At 46.6% G+C, this 27,958-nt stretch overlaps 1 protein-coding gene across 6 annotated transcripts in view; it reads right to left on the reverse strand.

Annotated features, from left to right (window-relative positions):
- LOC146187733 (beta-hexosaminidase subunit alpha-like) overlaps window positions 1–27,958 on the reverse strand; it is a 709,199-nt gene that overhangs the window by 109,097 nt on the left and 572,144 nt on the right. For all 6 annotated transcript variants that reach the window (XR_014707407.1, XR_014707408.1, XR_014707409.1 and 3 more), the window contains exon 11: window positions 15,685–15,856. Coding sequence is in view for 3 of the 6 variants with exons in the window: in XM_084603514.1 (XP_084459640.1) it covers window positions 15,685–15,856 (172 nt within the window). In the remaining 3 variants the exon portion in view is untranslated. The remainder of the gene's footprint in view (window positions 1–15,684; window positions 15,857–27,958) is intronic.

Consider the following 27,958-nt stretch of genomic DNA (forward strand, 5'->3'; position numbering starts at 1 on the left):
AAATATTACCCAAAGTATTGAAGAGAACGTTTTCATAAAAATTTTGCTGAACATTACCGAACCTCGCATATTTATAAACAATGCGCAGTCTACGACAAATGTCGATCCAGAAAACCAAGGAAAAATTTCAGTAATATAACGCGTGTTGACGGCATGTTTACATATGTCACATCATGCTTAGGCATTTTGCTCCGCAACATAATAGAAAGCACGGCAATGAATGAACAGTGCATTTATCGTGTTCGCTACATCGCTTGCGATTACAACGGTGAAATACGTACTTATCTAAAGAAATAAGCTAGAAGCCTTGACTTGAGATCCGCGAGACATCGCTACCAAACAGCATCTTCATTCGACCCTAGCTATGACACTACACGAATAGAAAAACAATGTTCAAAACAAAATATAGGTCAAAACTGTCTTGAAACTTACATCGCCGGTATATGACTTAGTTATTTTCCGTCGGTCCCACTTCTATCTTCCCTTTCAACCCCAGGGGAAATGAAAACAACCTAGTGCATATCGGCACACTCAAATTTTTGTAATGCTCATTTTGTTGACCTGACAAGCTCGTAAGACACGTGGTCTAACAATTTCAAATAAGTAAAACCACCAGCGAGTTATCCGCAGCCTCGAACAACGCAAGCTTAGCTGCTTGCACCATGCAACTGCGACCGCACCGATCGCCCGTCGTGATTCAACATGGCGCCGCAGCGCGAAAGAAGCGGCGTGGGGCCCGTCAAAGGATGGCACCACCCTGAACGGCGGCGCTGACATCGAGGCACCCTATAACCCAAGACCCCAAGCGCGCCTTACGTTCTGCGCATGCGCATTTCGACGCCCCAAGCTCCTTGGGGGCCCCAAAGCTTGGGGCCCCCTATTCTAAAACTTTCTATTAGGGAGTTTTAGAATAGGGGGACCCAAGGCTTGGGGCCCCCAAGGAAATAGCGTGCGGCTGCGCAACGTGCCAGTCGAGCGGCGAGTTTTAGAATAGGGGTTTTCCCGACGCAGCGGAGCCGGGCTTGCGTTCGTCGATTGCAGCGCCACGACGGTAAACCAAGAAAAAGCATTTAAATATATAAGAGCCAACAACGCTATTTTGTTCATCAAAAAGTGCTACTATTGCACAAAACTATATTGAAACTACCAGTTATATAAACTGTTTTTGTCATACAAGACGAAATCGGCCAATTGTCAATCCAGGCCGAGGCCGGGAAAACTCATTTGAACCTTCCGCGCTTTCCGCCGTCTGGTCCCCATGGCAACCAAACGAGGCGAACTCGCTAGGCCTAGCAGCTCGGTAAATCCGGAAGCAATCAGAAAATATAGGGCGTTTTATCGCTAAAATTTGGTTGTGCGGGCATCATGAGACATAGCATAAGCTTCGTTGGCCTTTCGTTTGCCATGAACGCGTGACACCATGGAGCGGTGACGACGAATGTGTGCCGAGGCGACGGCCGCCGCTTGGCCGAGCGCCGCCATGTTGCCGTAACCCAAGCGACCCAACGGCGGCTTGGGGCGAACGCTATTTTGGAAAAATAGGGGCCGCCCCAAGCGTTAACCCAAGACCCCAAGCGCGCCTTACGTTCTGCGCATGCGCATTTCGACGCCCCAAGCTCCTTGGGGGCCCCAAAGCTTGGGGCCCCCTATTCTAAAACTCTCTATTGTCTATGATGGCGCCGTTTCTGACGCAATGGCTTTATAAGTTCATTCGAAAACCAGCGCGGATAGGCAGTCGTTTAGGGAATCGTTTTCGGTACAAACTTTTGTATAATACTAGTGGCGGTTTCTGCTGCCTTGTTGGTGCTAGGTTCCAGCTTCAGACTCACAATGAGCCAAAACTTAGTAGCGTCGCTTTTTAAACACGGCGCATGAGCGAGCAGATGCATCTTGAGTCATTCCGATTTAGCGTACGTCTTGAAGATCAATGACTCAACATGGAGCCGCAACTTGTGCCTTTTGGTGATTATGTTGTGTATGACTGGCAAGTGTATTTTGATCTACATGCCGATTTTTGATGTCACTCTTGTGAACGAGCAGTCTTCGTTTGACTCGCCAATATATACCGATGGGCGGTGGTGGTAAAAACATTTAATGCCAATGATATGAATAGTGAGGCGAAGCCCCCTACACGGCACTTGGGTGCTCCCTCACTGTGACGAGGGCACCCGATGGGCAGTCGGCCCTTTCGTGCACAACGCCGGGAAAATTTTCTGTTTTAATTTATCCTTTACTTGCACCACCTGATTCCCCAGTTTCTTGGCTGGCACATGCGCGGTCTGTACGTCATAAGAACGCAAGATGCGTGCCAGAGTTTCACTGATGCCTAGAACATAAGGAATCGCAGCTCGTTTCTGTGCACCTTTGGTTGGCTGAAGCATCGGACGTATTAGCTGGCGTTTTACCGAGTCAACGACAGACTCAGGGTAACCACAAGAGGGCAAATGGCGGTCTACGCGCTCCCCATCTACCTGGTCTTCCCTTCTGGAACCGACGTCTCTTCGGCGACGAGTGCGGAAACAACTGAACGTTTAGGGGAATCAGGGTGCACAGACTTGAAATGAAGCTAAGTACCAGTGTGCGTAGGTTTTCGGTAAACGCTAAATTTTAAGACGCGAGGACTTTCGATAGATGAACACATAATAAAAACTAGTCATCTTTGCTATAATCGTAGCGCTTCATTTTCTTCAGAGCGACGCATGTAGACAATCTCTGCCTCAAAGGGACGATGCCATGTGCCAAAAGCGCTAGCTTTGGCTTAGAAAAAAAAAAACGCATTCACAGACGTTTGTCAAGGCTAAATGTACGATGCAGAAATAACTTTTGTGCTCCAATCGGTCAAAGCTAGCAAATTAGAGCAAATCTCACTTTTTTTCACGCAAGGCTTGGCTACCAGAAGGTGAGTCTAATCCGGATAAATTAAAATCACCAACAATAGGTGCGTCGTATTTGCTGAGGCAGTTTCTAAGCGCTGAAACAGTTGAAGCCGGCGGAAAAAAACAATTCCCAAGTAGCTCCCGCCCTGAACAAGAATACACATTCGGCTTGACATTCGAGGTCAGACCGACCGAGTCGATGGACACAAAGGACGCCGCCCCCTGCGATGAATAATAGACATAGGAGGTCAGCCACGTCTGAGTTCAATAGCAAACGTTTCCTGACATTTTCGCTTTGCCCCTTAAACCACGGACATTTTCGTAGTGGAAGCTGAGTGTATTGTGAAACTTACTCCTTTTTTATATTGGTTTTCACTGGGCGATGTCAGCCGCACACTTTCCCGTAAATTACCAAAACTGGGGCGGAAAATTCATCATTAAGGCCATCTCGGGGTTATTGACTTCGTCTATAGTCATATCTTTATTTGTTCTTCTTTCGGGATGGGTACCCAAGTTTTTTGCTACTCTTAGATAACATAAACACCGATATAGAAACATTGTGGCAGATGTTCAAAAGCGTTGTATCATATTGCGTTACTAATTATATGAATGAGAAAGTACGTAATTAACTCGAACCGTAATGCATGCCAAGCCAAACGTTGGACGAGTGAAAAAAGCGTAGAAACGCCGCCTATCACAAAGAAGAGTTGCCAAATTAACGTTGGTCATCACTGATCTGAGATTGAAACTAAAAACCGCTAAAAGATTTTACTTTACAAATGCGCTCACTCGTTTCTCAAAATGTGCTCCCCAAAATATTTGGCGTCACCTAAACCCCAAATCACGAAATAACCTAGCTTCTGCAAAGGAAAACCGAAATATTACAACCGTACGCTGAATAACTATTTTTCTCCTATTTTTAACAGACAACAAAAATACGCCGCGTACTAGTTTTTACGCAGGAAATTACCTAGAACCCCTTACCGTAAGAGAAGCAAGAGTCCTAAACCTCTTGCTAAACTTGGGCACAAAGAAAGGATCAGGGCCTCCTCTCTGAGCATCTCTAACATTTTCTTGAGTAGGTATGCCGAATGATAGCAAACATTTTAGTAATACTTTTTAACAAGTCATTGTCATCTCACAACCAATACACAAAACAGGAAGCAAATCGGATCCCTCAAGCTTGAGACCAATTTCACTAACGAGCAAGCTACTCGCGAGCACATTATAGCAACCTACTTAGAAGAAACACCTTTTCAGCGTGGCTTCCGTAAATGAGGTTCTACAGTCACACAACTGGCACATGACTTCGCTATTGATCAATAGAAACAAATCGACCTCATTTTCATAGACTTTTCGAGAGCTTTCAACCACGTATCACACTTTATTGTGCGTATTATGAAACATAATGCAACCTTTGGGGATGGCGCCATTGAATATTGGATTATTGACTATCTGACCAGCCGTACTCAGTTCGTCAAAATTAACAACGCGTAGTACAAAACAGGCAATGTAACATCCGGTGTACCAGAAGGAAGTATTGTAGCCCCACTTTATTTTTAATTTATATAAACGACTTACCTACTAGTATTTCTCACACTAATAATGTTTTTGCCGATTACTGTGTACTTTAGCAGGAAATTAACTCTATCAGTGACCACCAAGCTTTAAATAACGCTTTAAAGCAGTGACCAAGTAGCGCGAAGAATGACAGTGACTATTAATGCTAAAAAATCTGTTACTTTATCCTTAACCAGAAATAAACATCGATCTGTTTTTTTCCGTAGACATTAAAGCAGAATTCGCCCGTGTTGCGACTGCCAGACGCGGTTGTTGAACCCAGCGCCGGGGACGCCGTCTCGAAAGTTCCGTCCCCCAACCCCCACTGTCTGGCTCCCGACTCCGGGAAAGCGGTGTTTCCCGGAATACGAGCGTCTGCGAGGGCAGCCGGCGGCGGGGGACGGCCAGACTTCAGTCGGGATCGAGACTCTGAAAGTGGTGGTGGTGTGCTCGCTAACCGCGCGTGTGTGTGGTGCGTCAGCCAGGGAGCGTCTGCTCGTCGCAAGGTGTCGGGCCCAGCGAGGAATGTCTCAGGCGAGCCGACGACGACAGCATGACGCTCACCTCGGATCGGACCCTACCACCCCGAACAGCTAAGCACTCGCTACACTGTCATCTTGGGAACTCTTTCTTTAATTCTTCCCTTCCAAATTGTTCGGTGTTGTATATTGTTTCATCTGTATATTTGAATGCTGTTATTCTGTTCTGTTTATTCTGTGCCACCTTTTTTTTGGATTAGGATTTAACAGTTTTAAATGTGCTGATTTTTGTTTAGAAATTAAATCCTTTTCCTTTCATTTCCGACTCCTGTGTCGTGCCTCCGGTCGGTTGCTGATCAGGCGTGGACCTATCGCCTGTTAGCCACCTGGTCCTGCATTAGATTTAACACACGGGTAGAGGTGTTTGTCCCTCTTCCCACCAGAACTGGTAATACTGAGAGTGCGGGGAGACATTGGCAGTGGCCTCTCGTCCACGAACCCCCTCTCTCGCATATCGTGACAGACATTAAACAAGATTCCTCTTGCATCGGTCTCCGAATACAAATATCTAGGCATAGCAGTGACCTCTGACCGAAGATGGGATTCTCATGTTAATAATGTCGCATCAGTCGCCTTACATCAGTTATATTTGATTAACAGGCACCTCGAAATGGCGCCATCGGAAGCAAGATTACTTCTGTACGACATTTGTCAGGCCAGTTCTAGAATATGCCAATGTTGTTTGGTTTTCTTCCACTAACAAGCTGATCTGATGAGAAGAGAGGAGTCGCTGGAGAAAGATTTGATGTTGGGAAAGGTTGAGGGTCCCCGGAGAAGGGATAGGCAGCGAACGCGACGGTTAGATGGCATCCTTGAGGCGCTGCAGATGAAGTTATGTGATGTTAGGAAGATAGTGAGAGACCGGAAAGCGTGGCGTGATATCGTCCATAGGGTCGCGAAGAATCGGACACGACTGAACTGAACTGAACAAGCTGATTAAACAATTAGAAACAATGCAGAGCAAGGCAGTGAGATGTATATTTAACAAACACAAGTTGACAGACTCACCAACAAAACTACTTCGACACGCAAGGCTACTAACCCTTCAAAACAGAGTAAAACTAGCGCGCCTTAAAACCATGTGTTGTGTACGTGAACCGACGCACAGCCACACCGCCTCCTAGCAAACGGACGCACGGCCGCTCCAGTTGCAATGCCTCCTTGCACGTGTGAGCCGGCCACTTCGGAGAGACCAGCGGGGGGTCCCCCCAACCCGCGCCGACGAGCACGCGCGGCCGACGAAACCCGAGCCACGAAACACGAGCCGTGCGTTGCCTCGGAGCTGGACAGTCCTCGGACCATGTGCGCGACCAGGGCACGAGAAGCAATGCCTTCTTCACAAGTGCTCGGGCTTCTCTCTTTCCTTCTCTTCTCCTCTCTCAAAGCACAATAAATGTAGTCTCTACACAGCAACCGAATTCAGAGGTTCTCGCTCACGGGGCACTCACGCCCCGAACGTAACACCATGTACCAACTTATACACAGTCAATTGAAAGTCCTATGGAAGGCTATGGAACGAAAAATGGTAGGGGTAACATTAAGAGATTGAAAGCGTGCAGAGTGGGTCAGAGAAATAACTCAAGTTACCGACATTCTAGTGGAAATTAAGAAGAAGAAATGGACATGGGCAGGACATGTGGTGCGAAGAGAGGATAACCGATGGTCGGTTAGGGTAACAAACTGGATTCCAAGGGAAGGAAAGCGTAGCATGGGGCGGCAGTAAGTTAGGTGGGCGGATGAGATTAAGAAGTTCGCAGGGGTGAAGTGGATGCAGCTAGCACAGAACCGGGTTAAGTGGAGAAATATGGGAGAGGCCTTCGCCCTGCAGTGGGTATAATCAGGCTGATGAAGTACCACCTTTCAGAGGCTTTTTCGCTCGCAAAGCGGGCGGCGACGCTGCATTTTCTGGAGATCGTACACTTTAACGATAGCAACTACAACGTGGCAGCGATTCTGGGGAACTTAGGGATCATTCCTAACTTCTTTGTCTAACTGATTACTTTTACTTACGCTCGCAGTTCGCTTTCTATAACCAGTCGAACTCATCTCGTATTCGGGTACTTTCCGGGGTGACTCAAGGGTCTGTTTTAGGGCCACTTTTATTTATTATCTACATCAATGATTTTATTACAGTTATTGGGCCCCTTAAAACATCCTCAATACTGATGAAGACAAGCTAAATAATGTATTTTCAAGGCTCTGCGACAGAAGCGATAAGTGGCGATGTCGATTAATTGCAAGAAAACTTTCTCCATGACGTTTACGAACAAAAAAAAAAACAATTAAGTGTACCTGTAATAAACGTTCAACTTGGTTTTATTTTGAATAGCTACCCCCTTACATGTAGTGTCACAGTCATGAAAAGAACGCAAGATCTCCCAGATATTTTCGGGCGGTGTCATGTTTCCAGACTTTCCACATTCCACAAAAAATATTGCACGAATGAATCGTTGAAACTAAGCATTTTTAGTGCTTTGAGTTACGTATGATTGATCATCGTTTAAAGGGAATGTTTCAGGATGCATCACTAACATTTCTGCTCTTTCCCCCCAGCTCATACTGGAACCGCCTGCATCGTCTCCATTCTTGAACCCGAAGCATTCAAATCTGCGCTTCATCATGCACCTATGTTAAAAATTCTTATCTTTGATTTTGTATAGTTAGTTACCACTCCTATCTGTAATGCCTCAAATGCGCTGATAGTAGCCAATAAATAAACAAATAGTCTAACACAGGTAAGTGAGTTCAAATCTGAACTGGGCCAGGCATACAGAAATAATTTGCCCAAAAGCGCGGAGAAAACTGGGTTTTCTGACACGTAGCTTGAAAAATAGCCCCCAAAGAGTGCAAGATTACGACGTATAAATCTTTGATTAGACGCCTTCTTGAATATGCATGTCCCGTTTGGTCAGTCACCCTATTCATTTAGGCGACATAAAACAGCTTGAGTCTTTAAAAAAAATATGGCCGATTTGAATAGTTAATAAAACACGAAGTAGGTGCGTAGCACGGCTTATCCCCGCTATACCTTTCATGCATACACTTCAGCGATTTACACTCTCTCCAAAATCTTTCCTCAGCTCACGTAAGAGGTGGCCAGCAGTCACAAAGACAAACAGCGCCGGTGGTTGCGCTCACACAACACACAAACCTAAGGCCCAAACATCCCGATCGCTGCCATTGGTCGGTTGCACCCGGGCGGCGGTTTCAAAGGGACGTATGTCCAGGCATCTTGCCGAGAAGGCACCAAAAGCAGCTCCCTCTGCCGCGCATTCTCCACAGCCCGTGTTTCGCCGCGTTTCAGAGATTTATGGCCTCCGCGCCCCTCAAACCGAGAGCAGTTAGCGCCGAACCGAAACACGTGCGGCACGTTTCCTCGTTCTTTGTGCTTCTAAATTCTTGCACCGTTTAGCTGCAATACCAAATTCAGTAGACTCGCGTTCCCGCTGCCTTCGTAATTGTTGTGCTTCAGCACGTCGAGCCCGGCGAACCTGCGCCGCAATGCCAGATGGACCGGCTTCGCCCATTGCGACGTGAAGCAAACGCACAAACGCTTGTGCAACGCTGCTATGGGACGGCCGCCACGTCCACAACTGACACGCCCCTCTCTCACTGTCTTACTCTCTAACTGGGTGCATCATGCTGTCGCTCCGCCCCCTCAGTGTTAGATCGCTGGATGTAGGCATCGCCACTTTCTCTTCCTCCTCTCAAGTTCACGGAGAGATGGATGGACAGAGAAAGAGAGAAGCTTCTACTACAGCTCCGCGGCTGCTCCACCTCCTCAATGCTGAGGCGCGCGCGTAGCCACCTTCTCTTTCTCCGCTTCAAGTTCACGAAGAGAGAGATAGAGAGAGAGAGTGAGCGGCTTCGGATAGACCCCGGCGAAATCCGTGATTGCGGCTAGTAGTGCTACGCACTAAAAAAGCATTGAGGTTTATTTATCCCCCTTATGATAGCAACATCTCGCCCTAGACACCTGCCACCATCTAATCGCTTCCCTTTCTTGCTGACAGCCGCCCGCATGACAGCATTATTATCTTCCACAAATTGCACTTTATCTCTAGAAGCACCAATTCAGTTATCCAATTCTGCGCCACGCACGCGACGCTAGTATCAATTGATTTTTATAAACATTCTTTTTTTTGTGCAATGCAGAAATGTCGAGTTCACTGGATGATTCCTTTCGTGCATTGCCGCATGAATATTTTGAAAATCCACTATATATATCATATTATATCTGATTATATCTGAGTTATATCTGATTGTGGCTTCTCTTATATCCAATGTATTACTGTCTTTATGTTCTTTGTTTTCCTTCGCACATGTTTTTGCTATATTGTGATCATTGCGTATTTACCCACTGCAGTGTTGTCTCACTCTACTAGATAACGATATATGCTAAACAAAATTAAAAAATAAATTGCCTTCAAAGGCAAGACGCGTCATCTGCAATGGCTTCCCTCTGGCGCTCTCTTTCCTCGACTCCTAAGCGGATTTTGCTGCTCGCTTAAGTGTGAATTTGCCTTGTTATCCTGCACACACATACACCCCAATACAAGCAGAGCAGAATCAGACTCCCCTCAATTTTGGTTGCATTCTTTGTGTGCTTTGAGAAGGCACGGCTGAATAGGCCTCATGCGCCTTTCTTATGCATTATCTAGGCTTGTACTTCTTAAAGCACAATTGCAAGCAATCGCTCTTGTCTTTTGGTTCTGCCGTGCCCACAACGATGCATATGCATTGCATAATATGAGTGTTGTGTTTGTACTTGTTGTCATTTGTGGCGATAGTCAGACAAATTCCTGACAACTCACGGATTAACCCAGTGCTCAGAACCTACTCAAGCAATTATTGCAGGAGAAAATAACTTGCGGAAGATATAGCGGCTCTTGGAATTCAGCAGACTAATATAGAAGCGCTGATAACTGGCTTCCGTGCAAAAGTTGTTCAGCTGGAAAAATGATGAAAGGAAAAAAAAGATGCATTCCAATAAACAAAAACCAGGCTTCGAGCTAAAGTTAATGATATCCAGGACAGAAGTAGGCGGTCAATGTTTTTTTTTGCAATGTTTATTGCCTCGGGGAATGAAAATAATGTTATGGAGGCTGAAGGGTATGATTACATAAATGAAAAAAAGCTGCCCGGAGGGGTGAACGATGATGCGGTCCCTGTGTTCAAGCGGCATATGTCGACGGGGGGAGAGGCCAGCTGTCACCAGGTGCCGGATCCGCATCGGCTTCAGCGCTGGGAATTACCACAGCAGGTGGTGAATATTGGCTTCTGTATCTCTCGACTTGCACATTGGGCAGCCAGGGGGGGGGGGGGGGGGGGATACAAATCACAAAATTGAGGCCACTTTCGAGTCCCTGCCGGTGTTAGACTCAAATCCTCTGAAGCGCCACCTCCTCTGCACGGGTTAGACCGAGGGGGAGGCTTATCTTACACGGAGGCATGAGAGCACGTTTACGGCGTCGGATTTGCTCCTTTCTAGTTAAAAGTAGGGTAGCATTATCCAGTTTTATCCGGTTTGGCATTGTCGAGGTTGAGATGGAAAGGCGGGTCGCAGCATCCAGTTGGCTTTGAGCACTTATTAACACTTCTTTTTGGGCGAGTTGGTTCATTTTTGGAAAACTTTGATAGAGCGCAAACACACACGACCACTAAGGACAAGAGACGAGACACAAGCGCCGACTGTCAACTGATTTTTATTGGAGCAAGGCAACACCTATATACACAGCAGCTTACAAAGATAAGAAGTTTCAGTAACGCACGTGCGAGCAAGAGATACTGGGAAAAAAACAAAAAACCAAAAAAGCAAGATGCTCAAGGGGTGAACATATTAGTCGCATCTAAAAAACAGACCTCAGCGTTTAAGAGAGATATCGAAGGCTTGCTAATGCATCTGTTGCCATATTTCGTGATATGAAAGGCTTCCAAGCTGAGACGTGCTGTCTTATCAGTGCTCTTGCCGAGAATCTTCGTCTCATTAAATCGGGCCACGCAACCACTGCAATTACTGATATGCGCAACTAAATGTGCGTACTTGTCTTTAAAATTCTTAACATTTCTTGAATGGTCCCCTAATCGATCATTGATGCAACGGCCAGATTGGCCGACATACACCTTCCCGCACGTTAATGGAATAGCGTAGACCACTCCCGTGGAACAGGTCACAAACCGACGTTTATGATTAATTTGGCACCCACTCTTTTTCTGGCCACAGATGCGGGGGCATAGCCCTCCCAGCTTATTGGGTGCCGAAAACACAACCGGCACACCGTGCCTGTTGGCCACATTTTTTTAGGTTGTGAGTGGTCTTGTGAAGGTACGGCACAACCAAAGGTTTTTCGGCCTTTTCCCGATTACAGCCGCTCTTTCCTGTTCCGTAGAGCCGCCGTAGAGTAGTGATTAAGGTGCTCGTCAGAAGACCATAAGGACCGAGGTTCGATTCCACATTCGGTACTCAATTTTTTGAAGTTGAAACATGGAACAGGAAAGAGCGGCTGTAATCGGGAAAAGGCCGAAAAACCTTTGGTTGTGCCGTGCCTTCACAAGACCACTCACAACCTAAAAAAAGTGGCCAACAGGCACGGTGTGCCGGTTGTGTTTTCGGCACCCAGTAAGCTGGGAGGGCTATGCCCCGCATCTGTGGCCAGAAAAAGAGTGGGTGCCAAATTAATCATAAATGTCGGTTTGTGACCTGTTCCACGGGAGTGGTCTACGCTATTCCCTTAACGTGCGGGAAGGTGTATGTCGGCCAATCTGGCCGTTGCATCAATGATCGATTAGGGTACCATTCAAGAAATGTTAAGAATTTTAAAGACAAGTACGCACATTTAGTTGCGCATATCAGTAATTGCAGTGGTTGCGTGGCCCGATTTAATGAGACGAAGATTCTCGGCAAGAGCACTGATAAGACAGCACGTCTCAGCTTGGAAGCCTTTCATATCACGAAATATGGCAACAGATGCATTAGCAAGCCTTCGATATCTCTCTTAAACGCTGAGGTCTGTTTTTTAGATGCGACTAATATGTTCACCCCTTGAGCATCTTGCTTTTTTGGTTTTTTGTTTTTTTCCCAGTATCTCTTGCTCGCACGTGCGTTACTGAAACTTCTTATCTTTGTAAGCTGCTGTGTATATAGGTGTTGCCTTGCTCCAATAAAAATCAGTTGACAGTCGGCGCTTGTGTCTCGTCTCTTGTCCTTAGTGGTCGTGTGTGTTTGCGCTCTATCAAAGTTTTCCAAAAATTTGAGCACTTAAAAGGTCACGCAGAGTCCATTCAATACGAATTGGCTGCAGTATGCGTGCCGCTACACTGTGTATGTTTCGGCTGATTTTTGTGCTGCTATTGACCCGTCTTACTGATTGGTTTCCGATTGAGAAAGGGGTGAGGCAAGGCTGCATACTGTCGCCCTGCCTATTTAACCTATATGCAGAGTGCATTATGAGGAAGGCCGGTCTGGGCGAGTCTTCAGCTGGAGTGAAGATTGCTGGAAAACGTATCAACAACCTTAGATATGCGGATGATACCACTTTAATGGCAGAAAGTGAAGTGGAACTCAAGAGACTTCTGATGCGCGTACAAGAAGAGAGTGAGAAGTTTGGGCTTAAACTGAACATTAAAAAGACGAAGATCATGGCGTCTTGCCCTATCAAGTCCTGGAGCATCAATGGACAAGAAGTGGAAGCTGTGACAGATTTTCTGTTCTTGGGCGCCAAGATTACCTCGGAAGGAGACTGCAGCCATGAAATTAGGAGACGCCTGCTTCTGGGAAAGACAGCAATGGTTAGCCTTGACCGCCTAGTAAAGAGCAGAGACATTAGTCTGCCAACCAAGATCCGTAACACCCGTGCTATGGTCTTTCCAGTTGTGATGTATGGATGCGAGAGTTGGACTGTGAAAAAGGCTGACCGCCGAAGAATTGACGCGTTTGAATTGTGGTGCTGGCGAAGACTCTTAAGAGTTCCTTGGACTGCCAGAAGATCAAATCAGTCGATATTGTCGACCATAAACCCTGACTGCTCATTGGAGGGTCAAATTCTAAAGTTAAAGCTCAGCTACTTTGGTCATCTGATGAGAAGAGAGGAGTCGCTGGAGAAAGATTTGATGTTGGGAAAGGTTGAGGGTCGCCGGAGAAGGGGTAGGCACCGAACGCGATGGTTAGATGGCATTCTCGAGGCATTGCAGATGAAGCTATGTGATGTTAAGAAGATAGTGAGAGACCGGAAAGCGTGGCGTGACATGGTCCATAGGGTCACGAAGATTCGGACACGACTGAACGCCTGAACTGAACTGATTGACCCGTATAAGTAGCTTTGTCACCTGGAGGGCATCAGTGCGTATCACAATGCGGAGCGTGCGAAGCATGGGAATGGCGCTCCCAGAGCGAAGCGACTCTTGCACAGCAAGCAGCTCCGCGCAAAAAGAAGATGGAGGTTCCGGTAATTGAAGCGTTGATGTCGACTTGCTAGGGAATTATACTGAAATTTTCACTTCGCAGGCTTAGATGCTTGCGTCGACGTATATTACGATGAAACCTTGCGGCAGGCGGGCGTCTTGTTTCATAATTCGGTCGCGAAGTGAAGACGCTGATTCTTGTGTTCTCGGTCGTTGTAAATCAGTTGGCTTGTTATTACTCAGATGTACAAAGCGCCAAGGAGTAATAACTGGCAGTGGCAGCGGTAGGATTGAATACGACGAAGCATTAGCCCCCAGAGCGCACGTTGCGTGAGAAAGGGTGGCCATACCTATGCGAGCAACATCATAGAGAAAGAGATGGCATCGCGTCGTTCTTGGTGTAACAGAAGAATCCGACGGAACTGGCTCTGTTTCAAAAGAAAAGATTTACACTGAGATCTGCTCAAAGAAACTAGGCGTCTCATGCCGCTCACTTGGGAGAATCCACAGGCTTGGAAAATTGGTCGATCAGATGCTAGAATTAGTATATTTTCAACATTATAATGAAAGACAACATATCATGAGGTCGTAAACTTAATGGTTGAAATGTATCCGCCCAAAAATGATTACTCGAAGACCACAATGAGGATTTGATAATTTCTGTGTGACAGCTAGAAGCTTGAAAAAAAAGCATGAAAAGAAAACTTCATTAAAAGTGGGATGAGAATAAAAATTGCAGATTAAGGCTGCCTGATAGGCAGAAAAGCCAAACGTAATGACTTCCGCCAACCCGTGTGAAGACATTGAGGTTGATAAACATAAATGCGCTCACTGGAAGGTGTCATTTTAGGTTATGATCGCTATAATAGTTGTTATCAAAGAGACTTGGCGGCGCGAAGATCAACATACACATAAAAGTTGGAAAGAACTGCGATGTGGTGACCAATGCTTTGCATCGTCTGCTAGCAAAGGATGCCGTACAGGTACGACACTTTAACCAGCCGTTTCCATTGCTCCGCTTTGTTTTCTATTTCTTGAATCTTTCGCGTCACAGTTGCAGACAATCCGGAACGTGCAAACCAGAAGATGATGTAGTTTACTGTTGTGCACGTGCACAACAAGACCTCATGCTGGCGAAGGTTGCACGGGCTCACTGGTGCCCCCGGTAGAACATTGAGGGTAGACGGCGCAAAAAAAAAATTATGAGGGTTCAACGCTGCTGAATCAAATATTGAGCGAAAGCTTTAGCTGCTGGTTACCGAGCGTTCTTCTTCTCTTTTTCTTCTTCCTCAGCCCACATAGAAAGCCCCGCTTTAACTAACCTGTATGAACGCCAGGGTCCTAGAAGGCTGATTCTGACATCACCGTCCCTTGTGAAACGAGAGACCCACGTTGGCAGCTCCTTCCAGCGCAAATATAACGCCCCGCTTTAACCAAGCCGTAAAAACATGTCTGACGTCACGTATCACGGGAGCACCAGCTGCTCCTCTAGTGCGCCACGCCGACCGCTTTTGTGTCAGGTTCGGTGTGACGTCACGCGCTGCGCCGTGCTGCAACCGCGCTGCGGCGACCGCTTGAGTTGGTAGCCCAGCTCTCACCTTAGTGTCACGTGAAGTGTGGTGTCATAGCATCACGTGGGTGCGGCCACGCTACGCCGACCGCTTGATTTGGTAGCCCAGCTCTCACCCTAGTGTCACGTGAAGTGTGGCGTCACAGCGTCACGTGGGTGCGGCCACGCTACGCCGACCGTTGAGTTGGTAGCCTAGCTCTCACCTTAGTGTCACGTGGGGTGTGACGTCACAGTGTCACTTGGGTGCGGCCGAGCCACGTTGAAGGCTCGAAACCAAGAGCAGTATTGCTTTCGCAATAAAAAAGACGAGGACAAAAGAAGTACTGAAACGAGCGCTGTACTGGGGGTTTGTGACGAAGTACAGCGTCCACTCCTTCGGACACACACCTGTCAACCTGGAGACTTGCCTGGTCATCCCTAGAAGTTCAGCTGAAGACTTCCTGGGTTCCGGAGCGAACTTCGGTCCCAGAACGTCTTCAGCTGAACGGATGGCACCTGCATCCGAAGTTGACAGCGCTCGTTTGTGTGCTTCTTTTCTCTTTTTTGCGCTCTCTGCCTCAATGGATTGCCAACTTGCCCAAGCTTCTGTTTTAACCCCCTTAATCCTCCTGAAATGCAGCAGATGATAGACGTGTCTTAATTTTGTCAGGCATCTCACACTTCCGTCAAATCTTACTTCACTAGACTCTGGGTAAAGCTGAAGGTAGGTCATGCTGATTGGCTACTCTGGGACGCTTACCGGGGAAGTTGTGCGGGTCGCAGATGTAGTACTTCTTCCAGTCGCTGCCGTACGATATGTGGTCCAGGTACCAGCAGGCGGACAGCAGGGCACGGTAGCCTGCGGCCGTCACCGAAGCCAGCTCCAGCTCCTGTGGCTGCTTCCACACGTGGACCACTGTGTGCGGGGCAATCTGTGGCAAAGCGATTAGGAAGAAATGCAGTTAATCTCCTAATTTTTCATCTCTCGACATTGGTTAGGAGAAGTAAAAGCGTTGAGAAGCTCTTCTCCCGAGTGGTAATGAAATACCAGGAAAAATGAGGCGCTTGTTTTTAAAAAGAGGTAACAGCCACTTTCACCAAGAAAAGCAAAATGAATTGTTTTTCACGTGAAATAGCGCAATTATAGGGATAAACTATTACAAAACAGAAAGAAAACTACCGCACGCTGCTGGTAGGATTCCAGCCGATGACCTCCAAATTTCTCAACCGTGGCTCTACCAACCATACTAAAACAGAGCGAAACTCGAGGACACAGCAAAGAAGAGAAGACACGCGATCGCTGTACCAACGGAGCTCTTCAATCCTGTACTCTCTTAAGTACTTGTATTGCATGCAAGCTCTTCTCGAATGTTCGCCAGCGTCATCCACAGCGGCGGACGCTGTGACAAGTATGGAACATAATGTAAAGCTTTGTGATTACCCTACGTCTGACATGAAGGCTGTCGGATTCGAGGTGCTCATTAAGCTGTTGAGCAAACAAACAATGAAACGGAAGCATGCGTTATAAAACTACCACCGGCGACATTGTTGTTTTCGTTGCCCTCCTAACCAAAGCAGTTGTTTTTCTTCTTCCTTTTTCTAATCGTTTATCTCCATAGTTTATTTATTTATCTGTACCTTCCAGGCCCTGAAGAACACTTGGTGTGGGGGCATATAAAAAATGATGAAACCAAACACGAAAATAAAAAATACAAACTTCACTTCACTTTATTACCTTAAAGACCCCCATTGGGTGTATTACATCAGGGGTGGGAGTAGAAACATTGATTTAATATGATTGCCTACATGATATTTATGAAGTGCATATTTAAACTGTTTACAAAACTTGATGGGCAGGTGATGGCATCAACATCGTGGGGAAGGCCATTCCAGTCTTTTGCAGTGCAAAGAAAGAATGATGAAGAAAAAGTGACGGTGCGGGCGCGCGGGCATGAAAGGATGGCCGGTGCGATGAGATACGCGAGCAGGCGGTGTGATGTAGAGTGGTTGGCCGAGGGAGCTGTAAAAAAACTTAAGGAACAGATTAAGAGAAGCAATGCGACGACGAAGGGCAAGAGTTGATAAACCTGACTGCCGTTTAAGTGACGATACATTGATGTCATACGAATAGGAAGAATGAATGAACCTCGTGGCGCGATTTTGGACAGATTCTAGTGAACTGATGAGATATGCTTGTTGCGGGCTCCAGATAGCAGATGCGTATTCTAGTTTGGGTCGGATGAGCGATTGGTAGGCGAGAAGTTTAATACTTTGAGGGGCGTGCCGTAAATGGCGTCTCAAAAAACCCAATGATCGGTTAGCTGATGCGACGATGTTCGTTACATGTGAGCGCCAGGAGAGATCCTGGCACAAGGTGACGCCTACGTACTTGTATGAGCATGCAGATTCTAGTGGAGTGTTAGCAACCGAGTAAGTGAAAATGTGGGGGTTACGCCGGCGGTGAAAAGATAAGAGTTTACATTTATTAGGATTAAGCGACATTAGCCAGTCATCGCACCAGGCATCTATTGCGTTAATGTCGTTTTGGAGCTGTGATTGGTCAGAGGTGTTGGAAATTGTGCGGTAAATAACGCAGTCATCTGCAAACAGACGAACATTGCAAACCAGGTTTGAGGGTAAGTCGTTTATATAGACTAAGAATAGGAGGGGGCTAATACAGAACCTTGGGGTACGCCTGATGTTTCTGGAGGAGGGTTAGAACTGTGTCCATTAACGAGAACAAACTGGGAACGGTTATAAAGTAATTCTTCGATCCATAATAAGACGTTAGGATGCAGATTTAGCATGGTTAGTTTCAGCAGTAAATGCTTGTGGGGAAGTTTGTCAAATGCTTTAGCGAAGACTAGAAAAATAGCGTCAGTTTGTAAGTTTAGGTCGAGGTTGGAGTGAACATCATGAAGAAAGATGGCCATTTGAGTTTCACATGACAGACCCTTGCGAAACCCGTGCTGTGAGGGATGAAAGAAGTTGTTACTGTCACGAAAGTTCATGATTTGAGAATAGATGACGTGTTCCATGATTTGCAAGGTATGCTGGTTAATGATATCGGACGGTAATTTAAAAGTATCTTTCTTGCCTGATTATTAGACGGGAATGACCTTCCCCACTTTCCAGTCATCCGGAATGCATCCTGTAGAAAGCGACTGTGAAAACAATAACAATAAGTACATTGCATAAATGCTGTTAGTATTGCCAAGTATTTTGGAGTTAATTTCGTTGAAGCCGGCCGATGATGAAGTTTTAAGGTGTTCGATTAGCGAGGAAATGCCAGCTTCAGAAAACACGACAGCAGGCATGTTGGACTGTATATTGGCGGTGGAAGGCGCAGTTGGTGGGTGAATTTCACTAGTGAATACAGATGAAAAGGCATTATTAAAAATATCAGCGCATTCTTTGCCATCTGCTTCTTCGCCAGACTCTTTAGTAAGAGTTATGGTATGTGCCGGGTGCTCACTTATTACCTGCCAGAACTTTCTGGGATTGGAAGTCAACAATTTCGGGAGGTCGTTGTGAAGGAAAGAGTATTTTGCGTTGTGGATTGCGGAGAGGTACGAGCGTTCGGCTGCATAGTATTTTTCCCACGCGAAAGCGTCGTATTGCTGTATTGCTTTAATTTTGCCGCACGGAAAAGGCGTTTCTTTTTATTGTCGAGCCTTTTCATTGTTTTGGTATACCATGGTTTTTGGTGGTCGGAGTGGAAGCTTATTTTAGGGATGTATCTGTCTGCTGGTTCGATAATTTTGCTCTTAAAGAGGGACCAGTTATCATTTACTGAGCGATCGTGAAAAGATACTTCAAATGTTGTGAGATATTGGCTTAATTCGAGATTAAAGGCTTCATAGTTTCCTTTGTCGTATAGCCGAATAGTTTTGTTTTGATTTTGGCGTCGTGATGGGTGGAACTCAAATGTGGCGTGGATCACTTTATGGTCGCTGATTTCGCGTAGATAAGGGATAGATGAGAGGGCTTCCGGGTGGGTAGTTAGGATTAAATCGAGGATGTTTGCACACCCTTCTGCAACGCGGGTCAGTTCGGATACCACTTGCAGGCCTCAATGAAGTCGTTCGCTTCCCTGTTGCCGACTGCTGTCTGTGTCTGCCAGTTGATTCCTGGAAACTTGGTCTCCAAAAACGATGATATGTGCTTTTGCGTATTTCCTCGACAGCTTACTGGTCACGTCGTTAAGTATTGGGGAAAAATCAGAGTTGGTATTTGGCGCTCTGTAACAAACGCCTAGCAGTACGGGCGCGACAATGTAGCCATACTATCTCGAGGTCTGATGGAATATTTATAACTCTACACGAGAACTGATTGTGAACTGCGATGAGGACACCTCCGCCTCGAGCGGATGTGCGATATTTGCGAAAAAGGTTAAAGTTGGGTAAGTCAGCAAGAATTTCAGTATCAGTGACGTCATTAGTGAGCCATGTTTCGGTAAGAATCAGCAAGTTACTGGAAGATGAACACACAAGATTGGAGATGATTTCGCGTTTCGGAAGAAAACTGCGGAAGAAAATCACCGAAAGGGAAAGATTAGACTGGGGGGTGGTAGATACGTGAGCGGCTGGAAGCTTGCGGCGCAGCAACTGCTATTGTATCTCTTTTACAGATTGCGATGGTTCGACGAAAATATATCGACGGGCACCGATGAGCAGGGTTTTGTACCGCAAAGAAAAACGGTTAGTCTTGCTTTTGGCAACTGTAATTAGGTGCTTGCGCGTGAAAAATCTTCGCCGACGGAGTAGTCAGTGTCCTTGAATTTGTGGCCATTAGCTAGATATTCTTTTTGTTTTGAAGAGCGCGAATTTGGGAATTAGGGGACGGCAGCGGCCAGGTTCGTGGCGCCCAAGACGGTGAGTGCGGTCTATTGTTCTGGGGTCGAGGGTGATGTCCAAAAATTCGGAGCAATGGCGAATTAGTAGTTTTTCAGAATCGGCACGCGTTTCAGATGGATCAGGGTCAGGAATATTGTAGAAAATCAGGTTACTTCGGCGTGAATGGTTTTCTGCTTCGTCCATACGACCCTCAAGATCACAGAGCTCTGTGATCTCGACAACGAACGTGAAAAAAGAGCTGTAACAGAAACATACGAGAACAACAGTAGGAAGAACTGAAACTTGTAGAACATTTGGAACAATGAGGAAGCGAGAAATGCATACACAGGTGCTTTTTAAATTCTCTAGTGTCACGTAAGGGAACTATGCTATGTTGTCAGGAAGATCATTCCAGAGACTAATTTCCGTCTCTAAAGCAGATGAATTACATGACTGAGTTTTGTCATACGTGCGTTTGAAGCTAAGATGGTTACGTAAGCGCAGTGAAGAGCGGGCACTTGATTCCAGAGGCAAAAGAAAACGAAGGGCTGACGTAAATATATTTCTAAAAAAAAAACACACACACAGAAGGGAAATTGAACGGCGAATTCAAAGTATCCTTATATCCTTAATGATTTTAAGCTGGGAGACATCGGCGAGGGGAATATAAACGTTTCAGAAGTACCTTGGCAACTCCTGTTTGGATGGGTTCAAGCATTTCTATAACGTACGTATGACGCAGATACCATACATATGGTGAAGTCGAAAGTATGACAGAATCCTGTCTGGCCGAGCGGATGAAATTCGAGAAAGCACAGACGCTAAACCAGTATAATGAACTGTGATGTTGACATTTCGGCTCCCATAACGGGGGCATTGTTCACTTATACAGATGAGACAAACACCCCCGGTAGGCAAACGTATATTAGGTATGTGAACCGAGGTTGCGGATTATGAAATTCCTCATGTCCTTGATGCTTTGCTGCAGAGTGTTGAAATGTCAGACAATGAAAGATTTGATGCCAACTGAATCCAGAGATACGTACGCGTGAAAACGTTGGATAAGAAAGGCAGCTGAAGATAGAAGCATCCTTACCGCCTGAGGGCATAAATTTCTATTTAGTAGCGTTTAGAATCCCGTGCACATAGTGACAGTACTCAACAATAGTGTCACGTGGTAATATTGGGCTGACCAGCGTCCGTCAGACAACTAAGCAATTCGGCGGTCGTCGAAGTAAGGGTGCCCGTTGCATTCGTTAGTGCGCAATTTATAGTCTGCAAAGAGCAGTTAGATAAACACGCAAAAAATGACATAGAACCTTGCTGAAACGGACATCATTCGAGATACATCTCGACGCATCTTGCGCGACAAAGAAGATGACAAAGCCCCGGACACTGAGCGTCAACAAGGTGGTTGAGTGCGTTAATATGAAGGCTCCGGTTCTGGCTGCAGATAAAAACAAATAAAGCTTTGAGTGGTGCACGGCATAGCCTCGATATTACCGCGAAACCTTCAAAAACTGTATTTGTTGTTTTTTGACAGCCGCCGGCATACATGCTTATCACTCTGGTTCTGGACCGCGTATCAATTCCGTAATCTTTGTTTTTAAGCTCGATGTCGCGAGTCACACCTTTATCAGTTTCGTTGTAGCGCATGATGCACCGAGATCTGTCTCGAAGGTTCCGGCCACTCGGGTGTCTTTCCACAAGGTTCCAGCCCGTGCTGGTAGCTGTTTGCGACGTTATCTAGATTGTTCTGTGCAGCCTTTAAATTGAGCGTTGACGAGTGTGACGAGCATTCTTTGTTCGACGATCGACGAGCACGTTTGTTTCTATCGCCGCCGCCGAGTTGCTTAGTTCTTTTGCGGGCGCAAGTCAGCCCAAATAAAGAGTTTCTTTAGTGCAATCATCGACCCTTCATTTGTGTCCTCGACCTCGTCACCACTACGTGACATCAGGTGGAGGTGCTGCCTTTGATCCTTCAAGCGAAGACCCAAGCCGTGTTCCTGTCGCCCTGGAAGACCAGCCTACAGGTCACCGAGCCAGCCGCCGACTTCAAAGCCTACAAACCAGACACGGTCTGCTGCCTGACCCCATTCGATCTCGGAAGGCATTGACGCTGACAATGGCCCAGCCTATAGCACCGGTTGTTTTCGTCCAACCCCGTGAGCCCCCCTGCTTCCATGGACGACCGGATGAAGATGCTAGAGACTGGATGGACCTTTTCGACCGTGTGGCAGAATTCAACGGTTAGTACGACGCCGCGAAACTCAGGCAAGTCTACTTTGTTCTTCAAGGACATGCCCGAGTTAGGTTCGAAAATCATGAGGCAGATATGAAGGATTGAGATATTTTCAAGGAAGCGTTTTTGAATGCCTTTTCAAGCGTCGTCCGAAAAGAAAGAGCCCAGGCCCTCCTTCAGTCAAGACTTCAATTCCTAACGTGCCTGTCCTGGCGTACGTTGAAGAGATGAAGCGCCTCTTTCGCCGCGCCGACCCTAACATTACTGAAGGTGAGAGAGTCAAATTTTTAATGCGAGGCGTCGCAAGAATCGCTTTTTGTTTTTGCAAATCTTGTCCGAAATCCACCAAAAGCCGTGGCGGAATTTGAAACGGAAGCGTCTGCCATCGAGAGGACGTTGTACACCCGGATATGCCACTACGAGCGACCACTTCAACCAGACTACTCAAGCCACTACCCCAGCGCATCTGCAAGTGGAGAGAACCTTCGGGACCTCATCCGGGAGATCGTGCGAGAGGAGCTCCGCCGATTGATGCCATCATCACAACAACCCCAGGTAGCGACGCTCGCGGACGTCGTCCCTGAAGAAGTCCAGCAGGCGCTGGGCGTTCCTGAAGCGACGGCTGCGACTGTTCCAGCACAAGCGGTAACAGCAATGAACTACGCTGGTGCATTACGTCGCCCTGCGCCCCGACGTGATGACTTTCCGAGCCCTCGCCGCTACCGCCCTGTTCCTGAAAACCGCCCCTTGGCCCACGCCCGCCAAGCCTACCAACGACCCCCAAACGCCAGGAAGTGCGACGCCTGGAGGACTGCAAACAACCGGCCATTATGCTTCCACTACGGTGAGGCCGGCCACATTCTGCGCCACTGCCCGTACCAACGAATCAATCGGTCTCCGCGGATTTGCAGTCGGCGTTCCACGACCACGCCCAAGTGAACGACCACAAGAAATTGACAACTATCTGCGTAGCGGTGAGGTTGCGCCCCCAAGCCGTCGGTTCAGATCTTCATCTACGTACAGGGCCCACTTTGCGTCGCCAGGCCGTACCTATGATGAGAGTATGCGCGGAAGATCCCCAAGCCCGCGCAGGGGAAACTAAACTAAAAGGGGCACGACGCCGCAGTCAGCATGTGGCATTCACCGTTACTGTACTTACAGGCAGCCATCCTTTGTGGCCTTCACTCCTGCGCTGAAGAACCATGGCCTCCCGGAATCGACAATCACGCCCGACTACCACCTTCACCGATGCGCGCTTGGCCGGATTTGACTGCTGCTGACGCATTCGTCTGGCCACGCGGAACCCTGGCTATCTCGGACGCAACCGGCGCGGGATATAATCGCCCATCAACAGCCGTTCCCTTCGGGCACGACGCCGCAGTCAGCATGTGGCATTCACCGTTACTGTACTTACAGGCAGCCATCCTTTGTGGCCTTCACTCCTGCGCTGAAGAACCATGGCCTCCCGGAATCGACAATCACGCCCGACTACCACCTTCACCGATGCGCGCTTGGCCGGATTTGACTGCTGCTGACGCATTCGTCTGGCCACGCGGAACCCTGGCTATCTCGGACGCAACCGGCGCGGGATATAATCGCCCATCAACAGCCGTTCCCTTCGGGCACGACGCCGCAGTCAGCATGTGGCATTCACCGTTACTGTACTTACAGGCAGCCATCCTTTGTGGCCTTCACTCCTGCGCTGAAGAACCATGGCCTCCCGGAATCGACAATCACGCCCGACTACCACCTTCACCGATGCGCGCTTGGCCGGATTTGACTGCTGCTGACGCATTCGTCTGGCCACGCGGAACCCTGGCTATCTCGGACGCAACCGGCGCGGGATATAATCGCCCATCAACAGCCGTTCCCTTCGGGCACGACGCCGCAGTCAGCATGTGGCATTCACCGTTACTGTACTTACAGGTTGGTTACCTAAATGGTGCAGTCTGTCCAAAGTCTAGTGACTACTTTTTGTTTGCGGTGTCGTGCCCATACGATGTGTGTTCTGCGTTAAGGCGAGTTATCTCGCTTCCATTGAGCCTGTGTCTTGCTTTTCTTGATATTTTGTTGTTATCCGGAGATGTTGAATCTAATCCTGGGCCAAACGCCGAGGATACCACGGATGTGCTTTCCACTCTGTTAGCAGCTGTGAGCCGACTTGTATTAGTACAGGCATCGATATTAAACGAGCTCAAATGTGTTAAAGAACAACACGACGTAACTGACAGCGAACTTAAACGTCTAGCAGATAGAGTAACCACGTTAGAGGCTACCCTCACTTCTCTCCATATTTCAAATAGCGCTGCACCTCAAATTGCACTCTCTAGCATATATAAACAACTAAGAAATGTTTCACAAAAATGTGACGATGCTGAGAACCGAATGCGACGGTCTAATCTTCTGTTTTTTGGCCTCAAAGATGACAGTAAAGAGGACTGGGCTGCGTCCGAGCATAAAATTACAAAGCTCTGCTCGGAATACCTTGGCATATCAATGAGTGGTAACCAGTTTGAGCGTGTTCACAGGCTAGGTCGGTTTTCACCACACAAAATCAGGCCTATTATAGCAAAGTTTGCTCATTATAAAGATAAAGAATACGTTCTGGCCTCAGCACGCAATTTGAAGGGTACTTCATTTTCAATCAGCCAGGACTTTTCGATGCCCACGCGGCATGCTAGAAAAAGGTTAATCGATTTCGCTGGCTTGCAAGACAAACCTTTCAAATTGTCTGTTGACAAGCTGCGTATCGGTAACTCCACCTACACCTACGACCCTGAGACAGATAAGGTAGTAACCTCAAACAGATAGCAACGATCTATTGTCGGCAGCTGCGCTCATGAGCACCCTCACAGGCCTGAGACGGCACGTTCGCTATCCATATCATATACTAACATTCGAAGCCTCATGCCTAAGCGTGACCAGATCTGTTCATTGCTAACCGACAATGACACTGACATTCTCATTTTAACCGAGACTTGGTTGCATGCTGATATAGCGGATAAAGAAATCCTCCCCGAAAACAACAGTTTCAGCATACACCGGCGTGATCGCAGTGACAAAAGAGGTGGTGGGGTCCTGATAGCCATAAGAAATACAATTTCGTCCTTTATTTTAGACCTGAATTCACCTTTAGAAATACTCTGGGTTGCTTGCACATCATCAGCAAATAGATTCTTGATAGGCGCTTGCTACCGTCCACCAAACTCTGGCCATTCATTTGTCAGTGATCTGCGTAACAGCGTAACTGCAGCTTCTGAGCTGTTCCTTACTGATAACGTTTACTTATTCGGTGACTTCAATTTTCCAAATATTGACTGGTCCCTTTTGACATCACCATGCAAAGTTTCTTCTGACTTTATCGACGTTTTATTAGATTTTAATCTGTTCCAAGTGGTATGCCAGCCTACGCGTGGCTCTAATATTTTGGATTTAATTTTCACTTCTGTTCCCGAAACACTGGGTTCTATTGCACATCATGACGGTTTCAGTGACCACAAGCTGCTTAATTTAGACCTTCATATCCCCTTGACGCATGCAGGCAAGTCATCGAAGGTAATTAGAGACTATAATAAGGGTAAATTCGATCTTATCAATGCCGACCTAGACAAGTTCATCAGCGAGGAATTCCTGCCCTCGTTCTCTAATCGTTCTGTTGACGAAAATTGGATGCTGTTTAAAGACAGGATTTCTGTATTGGTTACCAAGTACATACCACTCATTTCAATTTCTAACGACAAAACAAATCCGTGGTTCACTAAACATCTTCGACAGTTAAGAAATAAGAAAAAGAGGCTCTACCGGAATGCCAAACGCGTGGTAAACACATCCACGTGGGCTAAATACAAATGTTGCCTAAAATCCTATATTTCCGCCCTGCGTAGCGCTAAAGAGAAATATTTTTCACGCGATGTACCATCACTTATGAAATCCAATCCTAGGAAATTCTGGCGGTTGATATCCCCCAACAATGACCCAGTTCCTATTTCCTTGCATGATGATAGTCAAACACCATTGTCCGACAGTGCATGCTCATCTGCATTTAATGCGTTTTTTACATCTGTTTTTACAAGGGAAGACTATTCCAATGTGCCCATGGTAGCCGAACTTGATTACCCATTCATGGCACCAATCGACGTTACTGCAGAAGGAATCGCATGTATCATTAACAATCTTAAAGTATCCACATCTTCTGGCATCGACAACATCAACTCAAAATTTTTAAAGAACACCGTTAATGCTTCCAGCCTCATTTTATGTCATATTTTTCGCCAATCATTATCCGTTGGTCAGCTACCTTTGGATTGGAAAATCTCTAAGGTAATCCCCGCGTTTAAGTCTGGAAACAAACATTTACCGGACAACTACCGACCGATTTCACTCACGTGCATTTCCTGCAAATTACTCGAACATATAATTGCATCCCATGTTTACCGTCACCTGGAATCTAATCACTTTTTCTTCGCTAATCAGCATGGATTTAGGAAGGGGTACTCTTGCGAATCACAGTTATTGGAATTTTCTACTGATATACACTTCAATATGAATAATAACCAGCAAACAGATTGTTTTTTTCTGGATTTTTCGAAAGCCTTCGATAAAGTAGCCCATTGTCGCCTAATAGAAAAACTAGTCGCTCTTAGAATCGATGACCATACGCTATCTTGGCTCCGTAACTTTTTAACGCTGCGTCAGCAGTTTACTGTGGTTAATGGCTTTTCCTCGCCCCTATCCGATGTAACTTCCGGTGTCCCGCAAGGCAGCGTACTCGGCCCTTTACTTTTTTTGATATATATTAATGATTTGCCTAGTAATATTTCTTCTCAACTGAGGCTCTTTGCGGATGATTGTATTATCTATCGCACGATTAACAACACCGACGATCATCTAGCTCTTCAGGCTGATCTTAACACCATTTCTAACTGGTGCCAGACCTGGCAAATGACTCTTAACGTTAATAAGTGCAAGGTTATGACGTTCACCCGCAAGAAGACCGTATCCAAACTTAATTATTTATTAAATGACTCTGTTGTATCCCAAGCCTCATCTTACAAATACCTAGGTATTCATTTCACGCCCAACCTATCGTGGTCCTTGCACATTTCCAACATTCGTAGCAAAGCATCAAAGACGCTAGGGTATTTCCGCCGTAATTTGCACAAGTCTCCGCCCACCGTACGTAGCCTCTCTTACTTAACTTTCGTCCGTCCGCAGCTAGAATTTGCTTCAGCTGTTTGGTCACCGTATCAAAAATATTTAACTTGCCAACTAGAATCTGTGCAGAATAGAGCCGCTCGCTTCATTTCAGGCAATTACAAACCATACTCCAGCATTACAGTAATTAAACAGGACATTTCGCTTCAGCCATTAGAACTTCGTCGACAACTCGCCCTTTTATGCCTCTTTCAGAAATATGTTCATAGCCCGAGACCATGCCCCTTTCCCCTTGAAGCTCCATTGCGCACATCATCGCGGCTACATAATAATCTCAGCTTTCGACGCATTTCTGGCAAAACGCTGGCGTTCAATTCATCTGCACTCCCACGAGCCATTTCACTGTGGAATAGTCTTCCCGACACAATCGCTTCTGAAGTTGACCAGGCGCTGTTTCGAAAAGCGCTGGAAAAGTTGTATAGGAAATAAATAGAACATGTCATTGGGTGTTATTCGTGTTTTTCATTCTTTTTCATGACCTTGATGTATTTTGCTTTTGTATAATCTTGTATCTTGCCGTTGCCTGTAAGTAATTAATTTTGTGCTTCACTGTTCATGTGCCCCCCTTACCCAATGCTCCGCCTTAGGAGCCTGTAAGGTATATTGAATAAATAAATAAATAAATAAACAGAGCAACCTTTGGAGGTGAGGTTGCTCAATGGCGAAAAGACGAACATCCTCCGCAGCAGACGGCCACTAACGACGACGCAGCCATTTCACCGCCGCTCCACACGACGTCATCG

This window comes from Amblyomma maculatum, chromosome 5 (assembly GCF_055883805.1).
Source record: "Amblyomma maculatum isolate TAMU_Amacu chromosome 5, ASM5588380v1, whole genome shotgun sequence".
Lineage (NCBI taxonomy): Eukaryota > Metazoa > Arthropoda > Arachnida > Ixodida > Ixodidae > Amblyomma > Amblyomma maculatum.